Source organism: Acomys minous, assembly GCF_964271855.1.
Source record: "Acomys minous genome assembly, chromosome: 6".
Lineage (NCBI taxonomy): Eukaryota > Metazoa > Chordata > Mammalia > Rodentia > Muridae > Acomys > Acomys minous.
This window is the reverse complement of record NC_140487.1, coordinates 98,355,749-98,376,248: the sequence shown is the minus strand read 5'-3', so window position 1 is coordinate 98,376,248 and position 20,500 is coordinate 98,355,749. Positions and strand designations below refer to the sequence as shown.

Genomic DNA, 20,500 nt, shown 5'->3' with positions numbered 1-20,500 from the left:
TGTTGTTTTTGGTTTTCTTTTTCTTAAAAGATTACTTATGTATACAATGTTCTGCCTGCATATGTGCCTGCCCACCAGAAGAGGGCACCAAATCTCATTATAGATGGTTGTGAGCCACCATGTGGTAGCTGGGAATTGAACTCAGGACCTTTGGAGGAGCAGTCAGTGCTCTTAACCTCTGAGCCATCTCTCCAGCTCTGGCTTTGGTTTTCTGAGACAGGGTTTCTCTGTGTAGCCCTGGCTATCCTGGACTCATTTTGTAGACCAGGTTGGCCTCAAACCCAGAGATCCACCTGTCTCTGCCTCCCCAAGTGCTGGGATTACAGATGGTCACCACCACACCCACTCTCTTCCTCTTTTTAAACTTACTAAACAGAACAATCTTGAAAATCTAGAAGTATTTTCTTTCTTTCTTTCTTTCTTTCTTTTCTTTTCTTTTAGGTTTTTGGAGACAGGCTTTCTCTGTGTAACACTCCTGGCTATCCTGGACTCACTTTTGTAGACCAGGCTGGCCTCAAACTCACAGAGATCCACTTACCTCTGCCTCCCAAGTGCTGGGATTAAAGGCATGCGCCACCACACCTGGCCTCTAGGAGTATTTTCTGATGGACTGGAGAGTGGTTATTTGTTATGGCTTAGATAGGAAATATTTCCCATAGGCTCATGTGCTTCACCTTCAGCTGATGTACTGTTTTGGGGGGAGATTGTGGGACCTTTAGGATGTAGGCTTTTACTGGAAGAAATAGGTTGCTAGGAGCTTATTATCCTTGAGATCTGAGTCTTATTTTCTGTCCACTGAAGTGTGAGCAAGCAGCCCCAAGCTCCTACCACAGAGATAGCTGTTGAGCTAATCTACCCCCACACGTATGGTATCTTGTGCCAACTAGCTATGAAGGTGTGTCCCTGTACTCTCAACCATTAATTGCTGTGCCTGCACAACAAGTGCTGCAGTATCCATGGCACTGTCGTTTCCACAGCCAACAATACCTGATTTCTCTATGTGAATGTTTGTTGCTTCATCACCTGCCCAATAAGATTGATTCTCTGAGGTTATCGTATTGAAAGCAAACTGGGGGAGTTCCTGTAGCCCTCAATCTGGCCAAAGGACAACACTAAGGATAGGGCACAATCCTGCTGTTGATTGGTTCAGAGTATGCTAATAGCTGTTTTTGTAAGAGAAAGGAGTCGGCAGCCGGAGCTGGGCCAGGGGGAAGGAAGCAGAGCTACACAGCCGGAGCTGGGCCAGGGGGAAGGAAGCAGAGCTACAGCACAGCAGTGAAGTCAGGTGGGGTCCACATGGGCAGCGGAGGGACTGCCCCAGAAACAAACTAACAGCCTTATTCTATACAGATGCTTCTGTGTATTTCTGAACCCCAACCAGGAACCCCACCCCCCAAAGCACCCACAAGAACCAGCTACTTCAGATGCCATGCCTCCCCGCCACCACAGGGTGAGGAGAGATAAACCTGTTTTTTAGGATTCCAAGCATGGGATCAGAACGATCTTGTAAGAGAACAGGTGATGTTAATCCATTAGAGGACCAACCACCTTGTGCGGGGGCTTGATTGTTGCCAGCTGAAAAGATCCCCTGAACAGACTCTGGGAGGAGATACATAAATGAGCTGAAAACTGGAGACTTCGGATAGTTTTGGCTGTACATGGCGCCACTTCAAGATGCTCCTAGAGAGAACTGCTCGAGGGAAGGCTTTGGGGCTCCTGCTTCTGCTGAGGTTCGGGGTTCTGGTTACTCTAGGTTCCAGCAGAAGAAATCCTGCCGATTATGCCAGGAGAATCGTTCCTTGGAACTGATATCCTTACGGTTTTTAAAAATTGTGTTCCTTACTCCTCTTTTCCTATTGTTTTGGTTAGTCGGGTTATAAGTGACATATGCTCAGTCACTAAGTTGTTAATAAAATATATTGGTTAAGAAAATTGAGCCTACAACAGGAGACTGTGCCTTCTCAAAACCACGTGCCAGAACACATCCTCGCACTGCTGCCTTCTGATATTTTGTCAAAGTAACTAATACAGAACAGCAGGACCAGGGATGTGTAGTCTTTGTTGTGATAAGCCCGGCCGGACCATTGGTTCATAAGACGGTCTAATTGGTTCATGGAAGGAACGTGGAAGAGTTCCAAGCTGTGTGCTAGAGGAGAACGGTGTGCTAGACAGTTCATACAAGTGCAGTCAGTGGAGGCCACACTCCTGAAGCTTCTGCAGGGAACCAGAACTCTATTGGGAATTGGACAAACATACTTGTACTTCATAATATTGGAGCGACTCTATATTATATGCTGCTAATGGCAGATGCGTTAGCAGTCAAGCCGGGAAGCTCAAGAGGAAAGCAAGATTCTCTGGCGCTGGTGTATGTGAAACCCTCCCCTGCTACACAGAGAACGGGATGATGGAGAGGAAAGCGGCAAACCAGGATGGAGCCCAGAAACAGAACAGACCACCTGACCAGAGGAGCCAGACTGACTGAAATGCCTGCCTGCCTGCTTTCCTCCCACGTATTATCTGTTAGAGCTTTAGGGCGTTAATCCGCTGTCTTCTCAGGTTGCTGGCTTTCATCATAAAACACAGTTTAGAGATTCTGTTCCTGGCTTTTTTTTTGCCCGTGTCGGATTGCAGGAAATTACACACGGGGCTTTCCCATCAATTCCTGTTCTTACATGTATATTTCATAAGGCTAACCTAACAGGCTTGGTTCACTTTCAGTTCCTGTTTTAAGTGCTAAGAACTACTTTAACAAGTAGATAAGAATGGGGTGCTAGAGCAATAGCTCAGTGGTTAAGAGCACTAACGCTTGCTCTTCCAGACCACCAGGGTTCAGTTCTTAGCATCTATTTGTCAGCTCACAAGCCTCTTATAGCGCCAGTCCCAGGGATACAGTGCCCTCTTCTGGCCTCCACGGGCACTGCACGAATGTAGTGCGCAAGCATATATGCAGGCAAAAGATGTATACACACAAAATAATACAGTTTTATTTTAAAATTTAAAAGAATGGGGCTGGAGAGATGATGGCTCAGAGGTTAAGAGTGCTGGCTGCTATTCACTTCATCAAGTGACTTATACTGATTGCTTTTTGTTTTTGCTTCTTTAATTCTATAAGAGTACTTTATCTGCATGTGTGCCTGCATTCCAGAAGAGAGCAAGATGGTTGTGAGTCACCATGTGGTTGCTGGGAATTGAACTCAGGACCTCTAGAAGAGCAGCCAGTGCTCTTAACCTCTGAGCCGTCTTTCCAGCCCTAATCTCAACATCTTTAGCATTACAATTTCACCATATTTTAAGTACATTTTAGGCTCAATTCACTATAAGTGATGATTATACAAATTGGCAGTATCTGCTTGTAGAAACTATCAACCAAATTGATTTTCTTTTGGTCAGAAAGGTTCCGACTTCATTTTTCAAGTAAAGTCAATGTTACTACAGGGGTCTCAGTGACTCCATTTCACTGCTGAATTACAAGGCCGAAACGGTACTGAACTCTGTGTGTGTGTGTGTGTGTGTGTGTGTGTGTGTGTGTGTGTGTGTGTGTGTGTGTGTGTATTACAGGCAGGAGCCACCAAGCCCACCCTACCTGTGCATAGTTGCCTTGACCCGGGACACACAGGCAAAATGTCTCTTCTGACTACACTTGGGGAGGATGAGATGAAATGTGTAAATGAAAATCCTCATCACTGGTATCATTTTCATCTCTCTAATAGTCTCGAAGTCAGAACTTCCCAAAACAAGCCAAGTGACCCCAACTATAATGCCTTGTTTGGCTTAGTTATACGAGCGATGCACCTCTAACCGCACTAAACAGAAGAAAGGATACGTTTTGGAGCCTCTCTCATCTTTCCCAGCTCCTTCTGGGTGACAGAGGCCCGTCCTATCAGTTCCAGCTAACCCTTTTTACCAGCCAGCTTGCCCAGTCCGGGTGGGTTTAGCCCCAAAGCACAAAGGAGAGGCGGGGACCACGCGGACCCTCCCAGGAAGGGAGGCGGAACCTTGGGGCTGGATTCCTGCGCGCAGTATCTGGAGAGATATTTCAGGTACACCGCCGGTCTGTCTTCGAGCCGGAAGTGAAGAAGGTGGGGCAAATCTTATTCTAGCGGAAATAAGTCGGTTCTGAAAGTGTAAGGAGGAGGAAGAGTGTTTTTGTGACACCGCTGGCAGCACATTAGGGGATGGGAGTCTGAAGAGACTCTCGGAAAGGACCCATATCTCTGTGACACCTCTGACACTCTCTGAGGGAGGGAAGCGTGTCAGTGTGGCACGGGTGCACGCTGAAGAAGCGGGTGGGATTGGGTGACCATGGGGATGTGGGCATCGCTGGACGCAATGTGGGACTTCCCTGCGGAGAAGCGAATCTTCGGGGCGGTGTTGCTCTTTTCCTGGATCGTGTATCTTTGGGAGACCTTCCTAGCACAGCGGCAGGTGAGCATAGTTGACCCCCCCCCCCATGTCCGCAGCCCCTGGACAGCCTTTAGGCCAGCCTGAGCCTCTACCCAAGTCCCCTGATGGTTGCCTGGTCGTAGCATTAGTCTATACTCCGTACCCCTAAGTGGGCTTCCTAACCTTAACCTTAGTGGTGGCTGTGGCTTTGAGGGGGGTTCTTGGGTCAGCAGGAAGTTGCCTGCAACGTTGTAATGGCCCCAAGCCTGTTAGCGTCTAATGAAAGGAAAGGGCTGCCTCTCCGCCATTCTGGAGCCTCTATTCCTGCCCCACAGCATATTAAGAATCCTTGAACCCAGGCTTAACCCCTTTTATCTTTGATACAAGCTTTCTAAGTGGAGGTGCTAACATTTTAGAGTAACAGCTTCTCATGACATTGATATTTACCATGCTCAACCACAGGCTTAGGAAACAATTGTTTCTGGAAGTATTTTGCAACCATTCTGAAGGCTCGCCTAGTTTAAAAAAGAAATCCTCATTAGTGCGTATGCTGTTTGGGGACCCAAAATATAGTGTGTCTTTGTTTCATTAAAAACAATCCCCTTTGGTTCTGTTTAAAACGTTAAATAGTGCAGTAGAAAAGAGCCATCATTAACAGTTTGATTAGAAATTTGAACGTTAAGTAGGATGGACATTGTAGCTGATGGTTTTATTTCAGTCTGGTTGGCTTTACTTACACTCTGATGTGTTGTCCTTGAGAGCATTTGCCTTTGACTGCTGGACCAGTTTCTTGAGCATTGCAGTGTTTTTCTTCTGCAGTTTTCTTTTACCTTACACTGTATATGAGTTTATTTGCCAGGTAGGTGCTCTTCCACTGACCATATCCCGGCCCTTCATGCATCTCTTAACTGCAATTTTGCTTGTTTTTCGAGACAGGGTTTCTCTGTGTAGCCTTGGGTGATTGGACTCGATTTGTAGACAGGCTAGCCTCCAACTCACAGAGATCCACCTGCCTCTGCCTCCCCAGTGCTGCGATTAAAGGTGTGTGCCATCATGCCCAGCTTTTAATTGCAAATTTTAATTTTAAAAAATTCTGTCAGGTGTATGACTTAGACTCTTCCTTTAGTATGTTCAAAGTGTTAAAATTACTCTGGCGAGGTAGTCAAAGCCTCATTAGTTAAGAATTGCATGAGTACCCTTGCCTGAAGCAAATACAGACCATGTGGTGTCAAAACAGCAGGGTGAGATGTTGAGCGCTACAGTTTATTAATAAGCCTAGTTACATCTTTTTTCTTTCCCCCTTCGAGACAGAGTTTCTCTTTGTATAGCCTTGGCTCTGCTGGAACTCAGTCTGTAGACCAGGCTGTCCTCCAACTCACAGAGATCCACCTGCCTCTGCCTCCTGAGTGCTGGGATTAAGGCAAATGCCACCACTGGTTGGCATAGTTGTATCTTTGTAGGGTTATTCCTTAATGCTTTCAGCTGCTGTTGTTGTTATAAAGCTATTGTAGAAGGTCTGGTCTTTTATACCACTTGGTATCTGCTCCTTGTGTTACACTAGGGGCTGAAATCCTTTAGAACTTGAGATAGTGAAAAAATTTGTTATAAAGATTTGATATGTTTTTATTACTCCCTCTTACTTAATTTGACCTCCAGGGCCAAATTTCTAGACAGGGTCTCTCTGTGTAGCCTTGGCTGTGCTGGACTCACTTTGTAGACCAGGCTGACCTCGAACACAAAGCAATCCACCTGCCTCTGCCTCCCAAGTGCTGGGATTAAAGGCGTGCGCCGCCACGCCCAGCTCTAGGACCAAATTTAATGATGATCCGTTATTAAATGCATCTGTTAATGCATACAGTGAGTGTGCTTGCTTCTCTTTTTTCATGCATTGTGTCCTATATCATAAGACATACATCGTAGAATGAACGGTCCCCTCATGATGTTACAACGTTGGCTTACACAAGCAAACTGAAAGTGTGATGACAACCCAGATGCCCTTCCATCAAGTCAGCTAGCCTTGGAATCTTTTTTTTTTTTTTTTCAAGACAAGGTCTCTCTGTGTAGCCTTGGCTGTCCTGGACTCGCTTTGTAAACCAGGCTGGCCTCGAACTCACAGCGATCTGCCTGCCTCTGCCTCCCGAGTGCTGGGATTAAAAACGCCCGGCTTTAGCTTTGGAATCTTTTTGTCTGCTTTTACTTTCCTGTGTCACCTATTTCAGTGGGCACTGTTCAATGCATTTTGCACATGTATGTAACAAATTCTACAAGCTTACATGACAAATGAATGCTACAGACCATTTGGTGTTTGACCACAAATTACTACTATGTAATAAAAAAAAATTGATGAAAGTGTTTTGTTTTGTTTTCTTTTGTTTTTCAAAATATTTCAGAGAAGGATATACAAAACGACGACTCATGTGCCACCAGAGTTGGAACAGATCATGGATTCGGACACATTTGAAAAGTCTCGACTGTATCAACTAGATAAAAGTACATTCAGCTTCTGGTCAGGGCTCTATTCCGAGGTGGAAGGCACTGTAAGTAATTTATTTCTCGGAGACATGATTCTCAGATCGTTTAATACGTCGTAATGCTTGTTTTTGTTTTTGCGGGTTTTTTTTGTTTTTTTGTTTTTTTGGTTTTTTTTTGTGACACAAAGGTTCCCATGCCTGTAAATCCTAGAATGCCTTCTTTAATTTTTTGTATTTTCAGTTTATTTATTTTAACCTCCTCTCATCCTATAGCTTTGAAGAGACACAGTGACCACAGCAATGCTTATAACAGAAAGCATTTAACTGGGGCTGGCTTACAGGCTCAGAGGTTAACTCACTGTCATCATGGCGGGAAGGATGGCAGCGTCCAGCCAGACACGGTGCTGGAGAAGGAGCTGAGAGTTCTATGTCCTGATCCACAGTCAGCAGAAGGGGTAGGAGAGAGAGAGAGACAGACAAAGATACAAATACAGAGACAGACAGACAGACTGACTGGGCCTGGCTTGGGCTTTTGAAAGCTCAAAGCCCACCCTCAGTGGCACACTTCTTCCAACAAGGCCACGTCTCCTAATCCTTCTCTGACTAAGCATTCAAGTATATGGCTCTGTCAGGGCCATTCTTACCCAAAGCACCACAAACATCTATGAGGGGCTTTGTCTACATGTGTGTATACGTACCATGTGTATGTCTGGTGCCCATTGAGGTCAGAAGAAGGCATCAGATCCTTGGATCTGGAGTGACAAATGCTTGTGAACACCAGTGGGTGCTTGGAATTGAACCTAGGTCCTCTGCAAGAGCAGCAAGTCCTCTTAACTGCTGAGCTATCTCCAGGCCCATGGAGTGCTTTCTTGACCTTGTTTAAATTTTACAGTGCTAGGAATCAAACCTAGGGCCTTGAGCATACTTGCTACCCTACCCCTGAGCTACATTCCCCACTATAGTCTTAATAATAGTAATGGGTATGAAGTAAGAAAGGCAGAAACATAATTGCTTAGTTGAAAATAAGAGAGTATGGTGACTGTCACCTGAAAGCCAGATGTGAAAAGAACCTTATGTTGTATGCTGTCCTTTAACAGTTCATACTGGTCTACTGCTGGCATTGGCTTCTCCTCCTCTCTTTTCTCTTCATCTTTTTCCCCCACTTTTGCTGGAGATTGATGTAAAAGCCTTTTACAAGCTAAATTTGTTTGTTTGTTTGGTGGGGGTGTTGTTGTTTTGTTTTTTTTCCGAGACAGGGTTTCTCTGTGTTAGCCTTGGCTGTCCTGGAGTCACTCTGTAGACCAGGCTGGCCTCGAACTCACAGAGGTCTGGCTGCCTCTGCCTCCCAAATGCTGGGATTAAAGGTGTGTGCCACTACGCCTTCCAGGGGATTGTTTGACTTAGTTGGTTTGGTTGTTGGTTAGTTGGATTTTTGACACAGAGTTTTCTCTGTGTAGTCCTGGCTGTCCTGGATTCACTCTGTAGACCATGCTAGCCTCTGTTATGGGTTCAAGAATAGCCACACACTCACCATTCGAACACCAGACTCACGCTGATAGAAGTTTATTGAACGCTGAACAAAAACTGACCAGTCAGGGACATAATCTAGTCTCGAGAGCCAGACTATGACACCAGTCTGTTTCTAAGGCAGGCGTTTTATAAGAAAAACCATAACCAGGTAACAACCAGGTGGGAAGCAAGGGGGAGGGCAACATTACATCATTTTGATTAGCTAAACACAAGAATTTTGTTCTGAGCACAATGTATCCAGGTGGTTAGACAAAGCATCTTAAGCTGATTGGCTGGGATTTAGGGTAGGGGAGCATACAGGATGTTGTTGCCGACTTAGCTCTAATAGAACACACATTTATTTTTTTAACCCAAGCAGAGCAAGACTTTATCATCTTTTGTTTTATTCTAAGAAGTAAGCATTGAAACTTCCTGGTCTCAGGCACCTTGAGACTTGAACTTGATTTCACCTTATAATCATAATAGAGACTCGGGAGTAAAATAGCTTCTGATATGCTAAGAGCAATAGCTGGTGTTAACTGAGGAGCCACAGTTATGGTAAGAACTAAAGTAGGTCTCAACAGAGGGGCCATAGAGTTGAAGCAGATTAAGCAGGTTACAAGAGCCTCAAACCCAGAGCTGCCTGCCTCTGCCTCCCAAGCACTCTCACTTTATCCCAAGACCATGATAAAATAACAGGAGAAGCATTTTCAGTTTCTGTGTGATTGTCACTAGTAAGTAGCTGTCAGAGAGGTGGGCAGTGTTTGGTATTGTTGATCATGGGAGTGGCAGTTTGTCCCAGGAAGGGATAGAGGTAGGGGTAACAGGTACATCAGCAGATTGACTTTACGGTGTGCTAAGGCTCCCCTCTAAGCAGTACTGCCTCACTAAGGCTGGAAGCAGTACTAGTTATGGTTGCCACTTCATAGAGTTCTTATGTTTATTATTTGATGTTTATGCTAGTGAAGCAGAGGGATAAGCATTATTTCCTTTTCTGGGAGGAAATGAAGACTCACAGAAACTAATGGTCTCTTAATGGCCAAGTAGGAGAACTGGGTTTGCAGCTCTGCTCTTCTGAGTCTTTCATATTGTACTGAAGACAGTATTCTTCAGACTGTGGGCTGCAGTGTGAACATAGCAGAGTTAAGTTCTGGAAAATTAGTAGTTGCATTTACCACTGGGCAGAAAGCATTTGTATTTTGTATTGGCTAAAACTAAAGTTTTGTATGTGTTTTGATAAAAAGAGAACATTAACTTAGTCCCCCACCCCCACGACACACACACATACACATTTTTTTTGCTTTGGTTCTTTGTACCTGAGAAAAACTAAGCAGACCCTGTGTCTTAGTTGAGGTTTCCATTGTTGGGAAGAGACATGACCACAGCAACTCTTACTGAGGAAACCATTTAATTGGGGCTGTCTTCCAAAGGTTTAGCTCACCACTGCCCTGCCAGGAAACATGGTCCTGCGGATGGAGCCAAGAGTTCTACAGGCAGCAAGGAGAGAGACTGTGGGCCACACTGAGCACAGCTTGAGCATATATGAGACCTCAAAGCCCGCTTACATAGTGACACATTTTCTCCCCCAAAAAGCCTACTCCAACAAGGCCTCACCTTCTCTTAGTGCCAAGCATTCAAACACATGTGACTGTGGAGGCCATTCCTGTTCAAACCACCACACCAAGTATGGGGCTGTGTTTTACATAAATGTGACAAAGCAGCTAGGGAGAAAATGCCCAGGCTCTCTGAGATGGACTTTACCTGGTATCTCATAGATGATCTTAAGGGCCCTTCCTAGAAATGGAGTGGCTAACGCCATAGCACCGTGCCCTATAAGCATAGCTACATAATAGTTGAGGTAGCAGCTGGGTGCGGTGGCGCATGCCTGTAATCCCAGCACTCAGGGAGGCAGAGGCAGGCAGATCTCAGGAGTTCAAGGACAGCCTGGTCCAGGACAGCCAAAGCCACACAGAGAAATCCTGTCTCCAAAACCAAAACAAACAGGAAAAAAAAAAAAGATGAAAAAATGCCCATGTAGAACCTGAAGAAGCAAAAGTTGGAGCTTAGCTGAGTTAATGGCCACTGTGATGATTTCAGCATTCAGTAGGCCAAGAGGATTCCTGCAGATTCAGGGCCAGCGTGGTCTACATAGCAAACTCAGAGCCCAGTTCCTTGGCTATCCAGGAACTTGATTTATAGACCAGGCTTGCCGTTTTCTGCTTCCCAAACTCTGGGATTAAAATTATGAGCCACCACCACTGGCGTAGTTGCATGTTTTTAAGCCTCATTTTCTCTTGAATAATGACAAGTTGACCCAGGAGATGTCGTTCAGTGATTAAGAGCACATTCTGCTCTTCCAGAATATTCAAGTTTTATTCCCAGTTTCCACATTGGAGGGGCACTCCAGCTGTAGGGGATCCAGTGACCTCTTTCAGCCTCCGTGGGCATTTGCACTCACATGTACTCACACCCAACACACACACACACACACACACACACACACACACACACACATACATGCATAAATCTTCAAAAACATGTAATAAAATGAGAGGTGGGTGGACACTAGACCTTTGGATGGCCTGTGGCAGGAACCTAAGTAGGCAAGGTAATATAAATGTAGCGCTCAGTACAGGCCTCAACCTGTAACAGGCAATTGTTACGAGCACTGGATTTCTTTAACCTCACTGTCTTCCAGTTACCTCCCAGCCATGGCTGCTTTTCAAGACTCTAATGAAATAATATGTATCAGAGTAGTAGAGCTTTGTCTGTCTGCTGTGCTTATTGATTCTGTACACAGGACTCCCAGGAGAGTACTTGGTGAAATTACTAGCATGGAGAAAGCTTATAGCTCACCATACTTGTTTTTTGGTCCCCAAAGTAAAATAAACAAAGTTTGGGACAGCAAACTTTCCAAGCATGTTCATAAAGCATTTAAAGGCATGTTAATTTAAAAGCTGGAATTTTAGTAGTAGCTGTTTTAGCCTTCTATCAAAAGCAGTATAAGTCCTTAATTTTACAGTATCTATTAGTATTGGGAGGAAGATGAAAGGAATGCCGCCCTAGGTCAGTTAGCTCATTAGCTCAACAACTGGAGTGTGTGACAGGTGGTGGTGCCAGAGATTACCTTCCTTTTCTTTCTGTTTTTTTTTTTTTTATTTTTTTAGACAGGGTTTCTCTGTGTATCTTTGGCTACCTTTGAACTCCCTTTGTAGGCCAGGCTGGCCTCTGACTCACAGAGATCTGCCTGCCTTTGCCTCCCCAATTCTGGGATTAAAGGCATGTGCCACCAACGCCCGCTCCTGGGTGTATCTTTTAGGGTGTAATTTTCTTATGGCCATGATGAAGTTAATTGTGGCAAAGTAGAAATACTTGTACCTAGCGTTCACAGGCCGATAAACAGTCACTTACCAGTGAGTGTCTGCCAGATTCACCTGCGGGCTATTGGGTCTCCGCCCAGCCTCTGTGCTGTGGCTGGAGAAGTTGCACTCCTGACATAACCCCGCGAGCTGCTGTTCCGGGTTCTGTTCAGAAGCTGTACTTAAGACCTGTGCAAACCAGTGCAGCCTGTAAAACTCTAAATGATAGCCAGGTGTGGGGCTACACACCTGTGATCCCAGCACTGGGGAGGCCAAGGCAGGGGGATCATTATGAGTTCAAGGCTTCATAGTGAGTTCTAGGCCAGCTCTGCTGCATAAGACCCTATCTTATAAACAAAACAGAAATGTAAGAGATGGCAAGTAGGAAGTGTGTCTGAAGTGGAAGATAAGAACACGTGTGCTATGGCTGGAAGTGTAATGTGGAGGGAAGCACTTAGAGAGCAGCTGTTAATAAAGTTAGGCATCACCATGGAGAGATCTTTATAATAATGCAGTTCAGGCCAGATGTGGTGGCACACGCCTTTAATCCCAGCACTCGGGAGGCAGAGGCAAGTGGATAGATGTGAGCTCGAGGCCAGCCTGGTCTAAAAAAGCGAGTCCAGGACAGCCAGGGCTACACAGAGAAACCCTGCCTCATAGTAAACAAACAAAAATGTAGTTCAGAAAGCAAGTTGTGAATGAGTACAGTCTGGTACCCTCTATATACAGACTTAAAAGAGAGCCCCTGTATTTCATCAACACATATATAAAATGCAAAGAAGCTTGGAAGCCATCCATCCATAAGATATGATTGTTCCCAAGCCCTGCAGACTGCATTGTTCATACAGCTTAGAGTTGGAGGCCCAAGGCCCTGTGCTCAGGCTCCAGCAAAAAAAATAAATAAAACCTGACCATGAGGAGCCATGTTTGAATTCATAGCTATGAGCTCCTAACAAGGAGCATGGTTGATCTTGATCTTGTGTTCCTGCCTTCTTCCTATCTGGAGAAAAAGACATTGGCTGTTAATAAAGTGTAGGCTTCGACCTTTTCCAAACCTACTTTATTTGGGGTTCATTAATGCTTATACCTCCCTTCCAACCCACCTACCCTAGATAGGAGAGAAAAGAGGTTAATGGGAACAGGAGAAGTTGACCTTTTTGGACTCAGTTCCTGGGAGCCATTCTCCTGGTGTAGTCAGCAGGATTTCAGCAGACCAGCAATTCAGCCAAAGCTGCTGCTGGAACCTCGAACAGCAGCCGGAATCCAGAGTCCCAAAGTGCTCTCTGGAGTGGTCTCTCTAGGAGCATCTTGAAGTGGAGCGATGAACAGCCAAACAATACCAAGACCCAAAAAGCATGCCCCCCCCCCACCCCCCCACTCCTGTATTGGGCGTGTGTGTGTGTGTGTGTGTGTGTGTGTGTGTGTGTGTGTGTGTGTGTGTGTGTGTATGTATGTATGAATGAATAAGATCTCCTTTCAGAGTCTGTACTAAGATGTGTTTCAGGGAGCAAAAACCAAGCCCCAACACAAGGTGGTTCATCTTCTAGTGGATAAACATCACCTGTTCTCTCACAAGTCTGTTCCCCATCCTACACTTGGGATCAAAACAAAAACATGTGTATATCCACTACAACAAAGTGAGCAGCCTCATGATTACTAGTACCTATTGGAATTCCTTTTTAAATCGGTGCCAGTGATGGAGTGCAGGGCTTCCCACATGCAAACACTGCATATCCCTAGCTCCCGAGGTTGACTGCGCTACTCCCCTCCCTCCCTCCCTCCCTCCCTTCTTTCTTTCTTCTTTACAACTGGGGATTTAACCCACGGCCTCATGCATGTGAAGCGGTCATACCACTACGAAGCTGAATGTCTAGCACCCCACGGCTGTCTCCCCAACTCCCCAGACAGGTCTCACTGTTTCTTGAGTTGGTCTTAAGCTCACTGTGTAGCCCAGGCAAGACTTGAACTAGCAATCCTGCCTCAGCCTCCTGGGTAAATGGGATTGCTGGCTACTAAACGTAAATTGTTTTCAGGACTTGAGCTACTTCATGGTGTCTAGTGTTCTGGTGACTGTTTTACTTATTTGCCCAAGACAAAGAGTGGTAAGGACCTACACCTGAAGCCCTCATTCCTGCCTTAGGACTCAGCTGGTCCTGGCCCAGGGAAGGCCTGAGTCTCCTATTCTGTCCCACAGCCTGGTAAGTGGACAAGACTCTCCTCCACTTCTGCATCAATACTAATACTTTAGCCAGGCATGGTGGTACCTACCTATATTCCCAGCTGTGTAGGAGGCAGGGAGATCGTTTGAAACCGTGAGTTCAAAAGCAGCCTGGCCGACATAATGAGATAATATCTCAAACCAACGACAGCAAGCTAATACTTTTTCCCTGACTGAAAAGAACACTTTCTTTCATGGAGAAGAAAAATTATAAAGCCATATTGCCATCAAGTCCATCTGTTGCTCCTTACCTGTGGGATGTGGGAAAAGCCTGTTAGCCTTTGTAAGCTTAATTTAATAAGTTTTCATTTTAGACTCTTGGTGAATGTTTTATTTATTTATTTATTTTCTTTGATATGGGGTTTCACAGTTTAGCTATGGCTGCTCTGTAACTCTGTAGACCAGGCTGGCCTGGAACTCACAGAGATCCCCCTGCCTCTGCCTCCCAAGTGTGTGTGCCGCCACCACCCAGCTACTTCTTTTCTTTTGTAGTAATTTATCTTTATTTTATATGCATTGGTGTTTTGCCTGCATATGTGTCAGAGCCCCTGGAACTGGACTTACAAACAGTTGTGAGTTGCCGTGTGGGTGCTCTGGATTGAACCAAGGTCGTCTGGGGAAACATTCAGTGTTCCTAACCCCTGAGCCGTCTCTCCAGCCCCCTTTATTTACTTTTATTAAAGTATTACAGATAGCCATGAGCCACCATGTAGTTGTTGGGAACTAAACTCGGGACCTCTAGAAGAGCAGCCAGTGCTCTTAATCTCTGAGTGATCTCTCCAACCCTTTATTTACTTTTTAAAGCTATTATCATTAACATATATGATTCCTATTTCTAGAGTACACAGTGTTTTTTGTTGTTGTTGGTTTTGTTTTGTTTTTTTTCGAGACAAGGTTTCCCTGTGTAGCCTTGGCTGTCCCGGACTCACTCTGTAGACCATTGTAATAATGATCATATCAGGATAATTAGCGTATCTATCACCACAAGCAGTGGTCACTGTCTTGTGTGTGTATGTGATATAAACATTGAAACCCTCTCTTCTACCTGTTTTCAAATTCATCTATACAAAGACCATAATCTGTTCTCTCTGACTTCGTACTCCTTTGTTAATTTCTCCTTATCCTCATTCCTGGTTTTTATTTTTAATTGGCACACAATATTTATGCACATTTATGGAGCACAGTGTAATTTAGAAAATTTATACCGTGTATGGCAATCATATCAGCGTAGTTAAAATGTCCATTTTCTTAATTGTGTGTGTGTGTGTGTGTGTGTGTGTCTGGGAGGGGTGAGGGCGGGGTTTCTCTGTGTGAAGCCCTGGCTGTCCTGGACTCACTTTTTAGACTAGCCTGGCCTCAAACTCACATCGATCCGCCTCCCTCTGCCTCCTGAGAGCTGGGATTAAAGGCGTGCACCACCACAGCCCGGCTCTGCCTTAAACATTTCTATGTCAGAAATCTTTGGACTTGCGGTTCTCTTGAAACACTTCATAGACTAAAGCTACTGATTTGCTATAGATGCCTAAATTAAACCCTACTGATTGACTGTTTTGATATCCATTATTTAACATTTCTAGATTGATTTCTACCATTTTCTTTCACTCTCTAGTGACTACTATTATTTTATTTTCCCCTAAAATAATAGTTTTTTTAAAAACTCTTTAAATTATTTATTTTGTTGGTGGTAGTAGTGTTTGTATGTGTGCGTGTGTCTGTGTATGCATATGTGTGTGTACATGATGGGAAGGGCATGCATGTGTGCCACACTGTGCATGTGGAGGTTAGAGAATCACTTTTGGATTTTTTTATTTTTTATTTTTTTAATTTTTTTTTTTACACAGAGTTTTTCTGTGCTGTCCTGGAACTCACCCTATAGACCAGGCTGGCCTCAAACTCAGAGTTTCGCTTGCCCCGTCTCCTGAGTGCTGGGATTAAAGATGTGCACCACCACCTTCCGGTTCTGGGTTTGTCTTTTAAAAAAAAAAAAGGTTTTTTAAATGTAATGTACATACCATACAGTTTACTCATATACAATGTTTAGGCAAAAATATCTCAGTGGTTGGGCTGGAGAGATGGCTCCGAGGTTGAGAGCACTGGCTGCTCCTCTGGAGGTCCTGAGTTCAATTCCCAGCAGCCACATGGTGGCTAACAAACATCTACAATGATATCTGATGCCCTCTTCTGGTGTGCAGGTGTACATAATAAATAAATATCTCAGTGGTCTAAACTTAGTGTCTCAGTGGTTTGTATTTTTCTCTATATATATTTTATTCCGAATTAATTACACCCTCCTTTTTTCTGTAACTTGTTTACTTTTCCTGAAAATACAGTCTTTCATATGGTAGTTGCCAAGACTGTTCAAATGTGACCACAGTCTGCTTTGTTTTATAGTTTATTCTTCTCTTTGGAGGAATCCCTTACCTCTGGAGACTTTCTGGACGGTTCTGTGGTTCTGCTGGCTTTGGACCAGAATATGAGGTATGTACTTTTATTTTGCTTGGTAAGCTTTACACTGAAGTTGCCTTTTGGCTCCTACCATTAGTAGACTTGCAGTCCTTGTTTGTGCATGGATTAGCATAATGCCAAAGTTTGAGTTAATTTTCTATTGCCACAGCAAAACACTGTATTCAAAGCATCTTGTCAAAGAAAGCATTTAATTTGGGGCTCACCATTCCATGACCATTATGTTGGGGAGCATGGCAGCAGGCCGGCATGGTGATAGGTCACTAGCTAAGAGCCTGCCTCTGATCCATTAGCAAGAGACAGTGACGTACCTCCTCCAACCAGCCCATGCCTTCTCATCTTTACTAAACAGTTCTACCAACTGCGTACCAACATTCAAATACATGAGCCTATGGGGGCCATGCCGTCCAACCACCACAGCCAGTTACTCCACAGTTTATTTCCCAATCACATAATTATTTTTAGCTAGCAGTTGACTTTGTTTCTTGTGGTGAGGCAGAGAGTCAGTTTTTGGTTTTGTATTTGCCTTTTTGTTTGTTAGTTTTTCATTCTATGGGTTTGTCTCCCAGTGACAGTGGGAAGAGCATGCTGTCTACACCCACATTACGTGCTGAAGCAGTCACTTGATCAGACTGCTGTTTCTTAGAACAACCCTGTGCAATGAGAGGGGAACTACATTGTTCACTTTGAGGAACTCGTACCTGCGGCATGCACATGAAGCACTTCAAATTAAGACAGAGTCTATCTCCTGGGCAAAGCCCTGCTTCCTGACTGTCCTGGAAGCTCCCAAGTCATTTTACCTCCTTCCTGATTTTTTTTGTTTTTTTTGTTTTTTTTTTTTAAGATTTGTTTATTTATTATTATGCATACAATGCTCTGCCTGCCTATACACCTGCAGGCCAGAAGAGGACATCAGATCATATTATAGATGCTTGTGAGCCATCATGTGGTTGCTGGGAATTGAACTCAGGACCTCTGGAAGAGCAGACAGTGCACTTAACCACTGAGCCATCTCTCCAGCCCCCCTCCTGATTCTTCATTGGAAATCATGGACCTCCAGTTTAGATAGGTACTCTTGGCTTTAACTCTGCACATCGTGCATACTTTTCCACATACCGTTTCCGTGTGTGTGTGTGTGTGTGTGTGTGTGTGTGTGTGTGTGTAAGAGACAGAGAGGTACATAGAAAGAGAGACATAGATCTAGACAGAAGAGAGCTGGCATGACTAAAAGATGGAGTTGGCTGACAGAAGTGAAAGTGCAGCCGAGAAGTGAAGCAGGTGTCACTGAAAGTGAAGTTCTGATCTAATGTAATGAGCTGTATTATAGAGGCAAGGCTGACTGTGAGTGAGCTGGTGCTGTTCCTGTCAGCCACTAGGCAGATATACGTCAGAACTGTATGACAGCAACTTGGTTGTTATAGGTGAAGGCCATGGCTGTGATGAAAGGATGGAGAGATCCCAGAACTAGTGATACTATGAAGTCCCTCACATAAGGACCTTTACGGATATTTCAAATTGAGTTCAAAGGATAAAACATTAAAAGTTGATCTGACCTTAGCTGATCCTCCAAGGGAATTAATCTCGCCAAGTGCTGAAAGATATGGACAAGCTGTAAGGTATAGAACATTCAAATCATCGCAAAAAGAAAATAAAAGAGAGACACTAGTCTTGAATGTTTCCTAATGTTTTATTTTATTTTTAAATAATTTATTTATTTTTATTTTATTTTATATGCATTGAGTTTTGCCTGCATGTATATCTGTGTGAGGGCATCAGATCTCCAGACAGTTGTGAGCTGCCATGTGGATGCTGGGACTTGAATCCAGGTCCTTTGGAAGAGCAGCCAGTGCTTTTAACCACTGAGCCATCTCTCCAGCCCCTCTCCATTGTTTTAAAATAACAAGATATTAAAACAAAACAAATTAGTTTTTGTTATTTACTTCCCTACACATTAAGAGCTGATCAATGATGGAGTTTTCTAGGTATTGACAAAAGAATGTTAAAGATCACAGACAAGCACATTTTGTTAGATTGTTCTTTAAAATTACTTTATAGTGCCAGGTACCGTCGTTGGAGAATAATGAGTTCCAGGCTACAGAACGAGGCCTGGTCCTCCCCTCCCCGCAAAGCAGTGGAACCCGGGTGTGATTTCTAGCAGCTCACAGGTGAAACTTTAGTTCCAGGGGATCCAACGCCCTCTTTTGGCCTCTTCAGCCACCAAACACACATACTGTACAAACATATTCAGGCAAAAACCCATTCACATAAAATAACTTTTTACTTTTTTTGTTGGGAAGTGTCTTGAGGGAAGGTTTCTCTGTATAGCCCTGGCTATCTTGGAATTCTCTGTAGACCAGACTGGTCTGGAACTCACAGAGATCCACCTACCTCTACCTGTCAAGTGCTATGATTAAAGGTTTGTACCACCCAGCATCATAAAATTACTTTAAAAAAATTATTTCATATATTTTATTCAGTGGAAAAGTCAGGTTATAAAGCAACAGTAGCTAAGTCAAAGTATGTAGATGAATTATTACTGTCCTGGAGATGAACATTTACATTAGTTCAGTTTTTCTTTCTTTTGGGGGGGGGGTGGTAGTGGTAGTGCAGTCCTGACTAGTTTTCTCTGTGTGGCCTTGGCTACCCTGGACTCACTTATAGACCAGGCAGGCCTTGAAGTCACAGAGGCCCACCTGCTTCTGCCTCCCAAGTGCTGGGATTACAGGCGTGCTCCACCATGCCACCACGCCTACTATTAGTTCACTGGTGTTTTGCCTGCATGTATGTCTGTGTGAAGGGGTCAGATACCCTAGAATTAGAGTTACAGACAGCTGTGAGCTTCTATGTGGGTGCTGGGAATTGAACCTGGGTCCTTTGGAATAGCGGCCAGTGCTGCTTTATTCTTTTGAAACAGGGTCCCACTATGTAGCCCTGGCTGGCCTGGAACTTGCTGTAGACCAGGCTAGCGTTAAACTCACAGACCCACCTTGCTCTGCCTCCTGAGTGCTGGGATTAAAGGCGTGCACTACCATGCCTGGCCCTGGCATCTATCTTCGTACATAATATCCTTGTGCATATATTCTGAATTTATAAAGAAAAAATATCTGAAATAATACATGTCAAGATGGCAAAAGTGGGTTTTCCTCCAGAGAAATTGGCTATAAGAAAATTCAACAAAGCCGGGCGTGGTGGCGCACGCCTTTAATCCCAGCACTCGGGAGGCAGAGGCAGGCGGATCGCTGTGAGTTCGAGGCCAGCCTGGTCTACAAAGTGAGTCCAGGACGGCCAAGGCTACACAGAGAAACCCTGTCTTGAAACCCCCCCCCCAAAAAAATTCAACAATGCACAGAAACTTCTTGTGTAATTAAAAACATTTTCTTTATTTAAAAACGAAGCCATGCGTAATGGTGAATAGCATGTGAGTTTATACCCATAGTCTTAGCACTGAGGAGGCGAAGGCAGGAAGAGTGTGACCTTGGTACACAATGAGACCCTATCAGAAAGAAAGAAAGAAAAGGAGACAAAGAGGAGAATCACAACTTACTCTAAGTGTAGGCAGCATGTTTTCTGGCAGAACTTCCTGGCATCCCAAACTTCCAGCAAGGAATTTCCCTAGTGTCCTGGTTCTGACCAGGATGAGGTCTGATCCTTCTTAGCAAGTCGTGAGCCCTTGACTTAGAGTAGTCCAGAGCTCTTCATATAAAGAGGAGGGTTGGACTGAGCCACTTCATGTGCAGGATTCATAATCTGTGAGTCCGAGAACTCTTGAGCATTCAGAGAGAGACAGCCTCGACTTGCTGCCTTCTCAAAGCAGTGCTTTTCCTCATCACCCGGGTTCCTAGGATATCTTCCTTCTGGGCTGGTTTGGTGGCCAAGGAAAGCTGCCGCTGTCTGTATATACTGGGCAGGTTTCTCCAGGAGCGTGTTTCCTGCCACACTGCCTCTCTCAGCTGACTGTTTTCCTTAACTCTGTTCCTTTCCCAAGTTCTAGCTCATTCTTACCTTTTGGGAGTAGAACAGTACTCCAAAGCAGCATAAAAATTAGAAAATGAAATAGAAAAAACTAGAGGAAATTGAGTAATTCTGGCTCTGATCTA

At 44.4% G+C, this 20,500-nt stretch overlaps 1 protein-coding gene across 1 annotated transcript in view; it reads left to right on the top strand.

The window, feature by feature from the left end:
• Nucleotides 1-4,077: 4,077 nt before the first annotated feature.
• Nucleotides 4,078-20,500, top strand: part of ZMPSTE24 (zinc metallopeptidase STE24) — a 44,999-nt gene continuing 28,576 nt past the window's right edge. Inside the window, exons 1-3 of the mRNA XM_084784882.1 lie at nucleotides 4,078-4,425; nucleotides 6,774-6,920; nucleotides 16,332-16,418. Of these exons, the coding sequence (XP_084641008.1) occupies nucleotides 4,303-4,425; nucleotides 6,774-6,920; nucleotides 16,332-16,418 (357 nt within the window). The 5' untranslated portion in view covers nucleotides 4,078-4,302. The remainder of the gene's footprint in view (nucleotides 4,426-6,773; nucleotides 6,921-16,331; nucleotides 16,419-20,500) is intronic.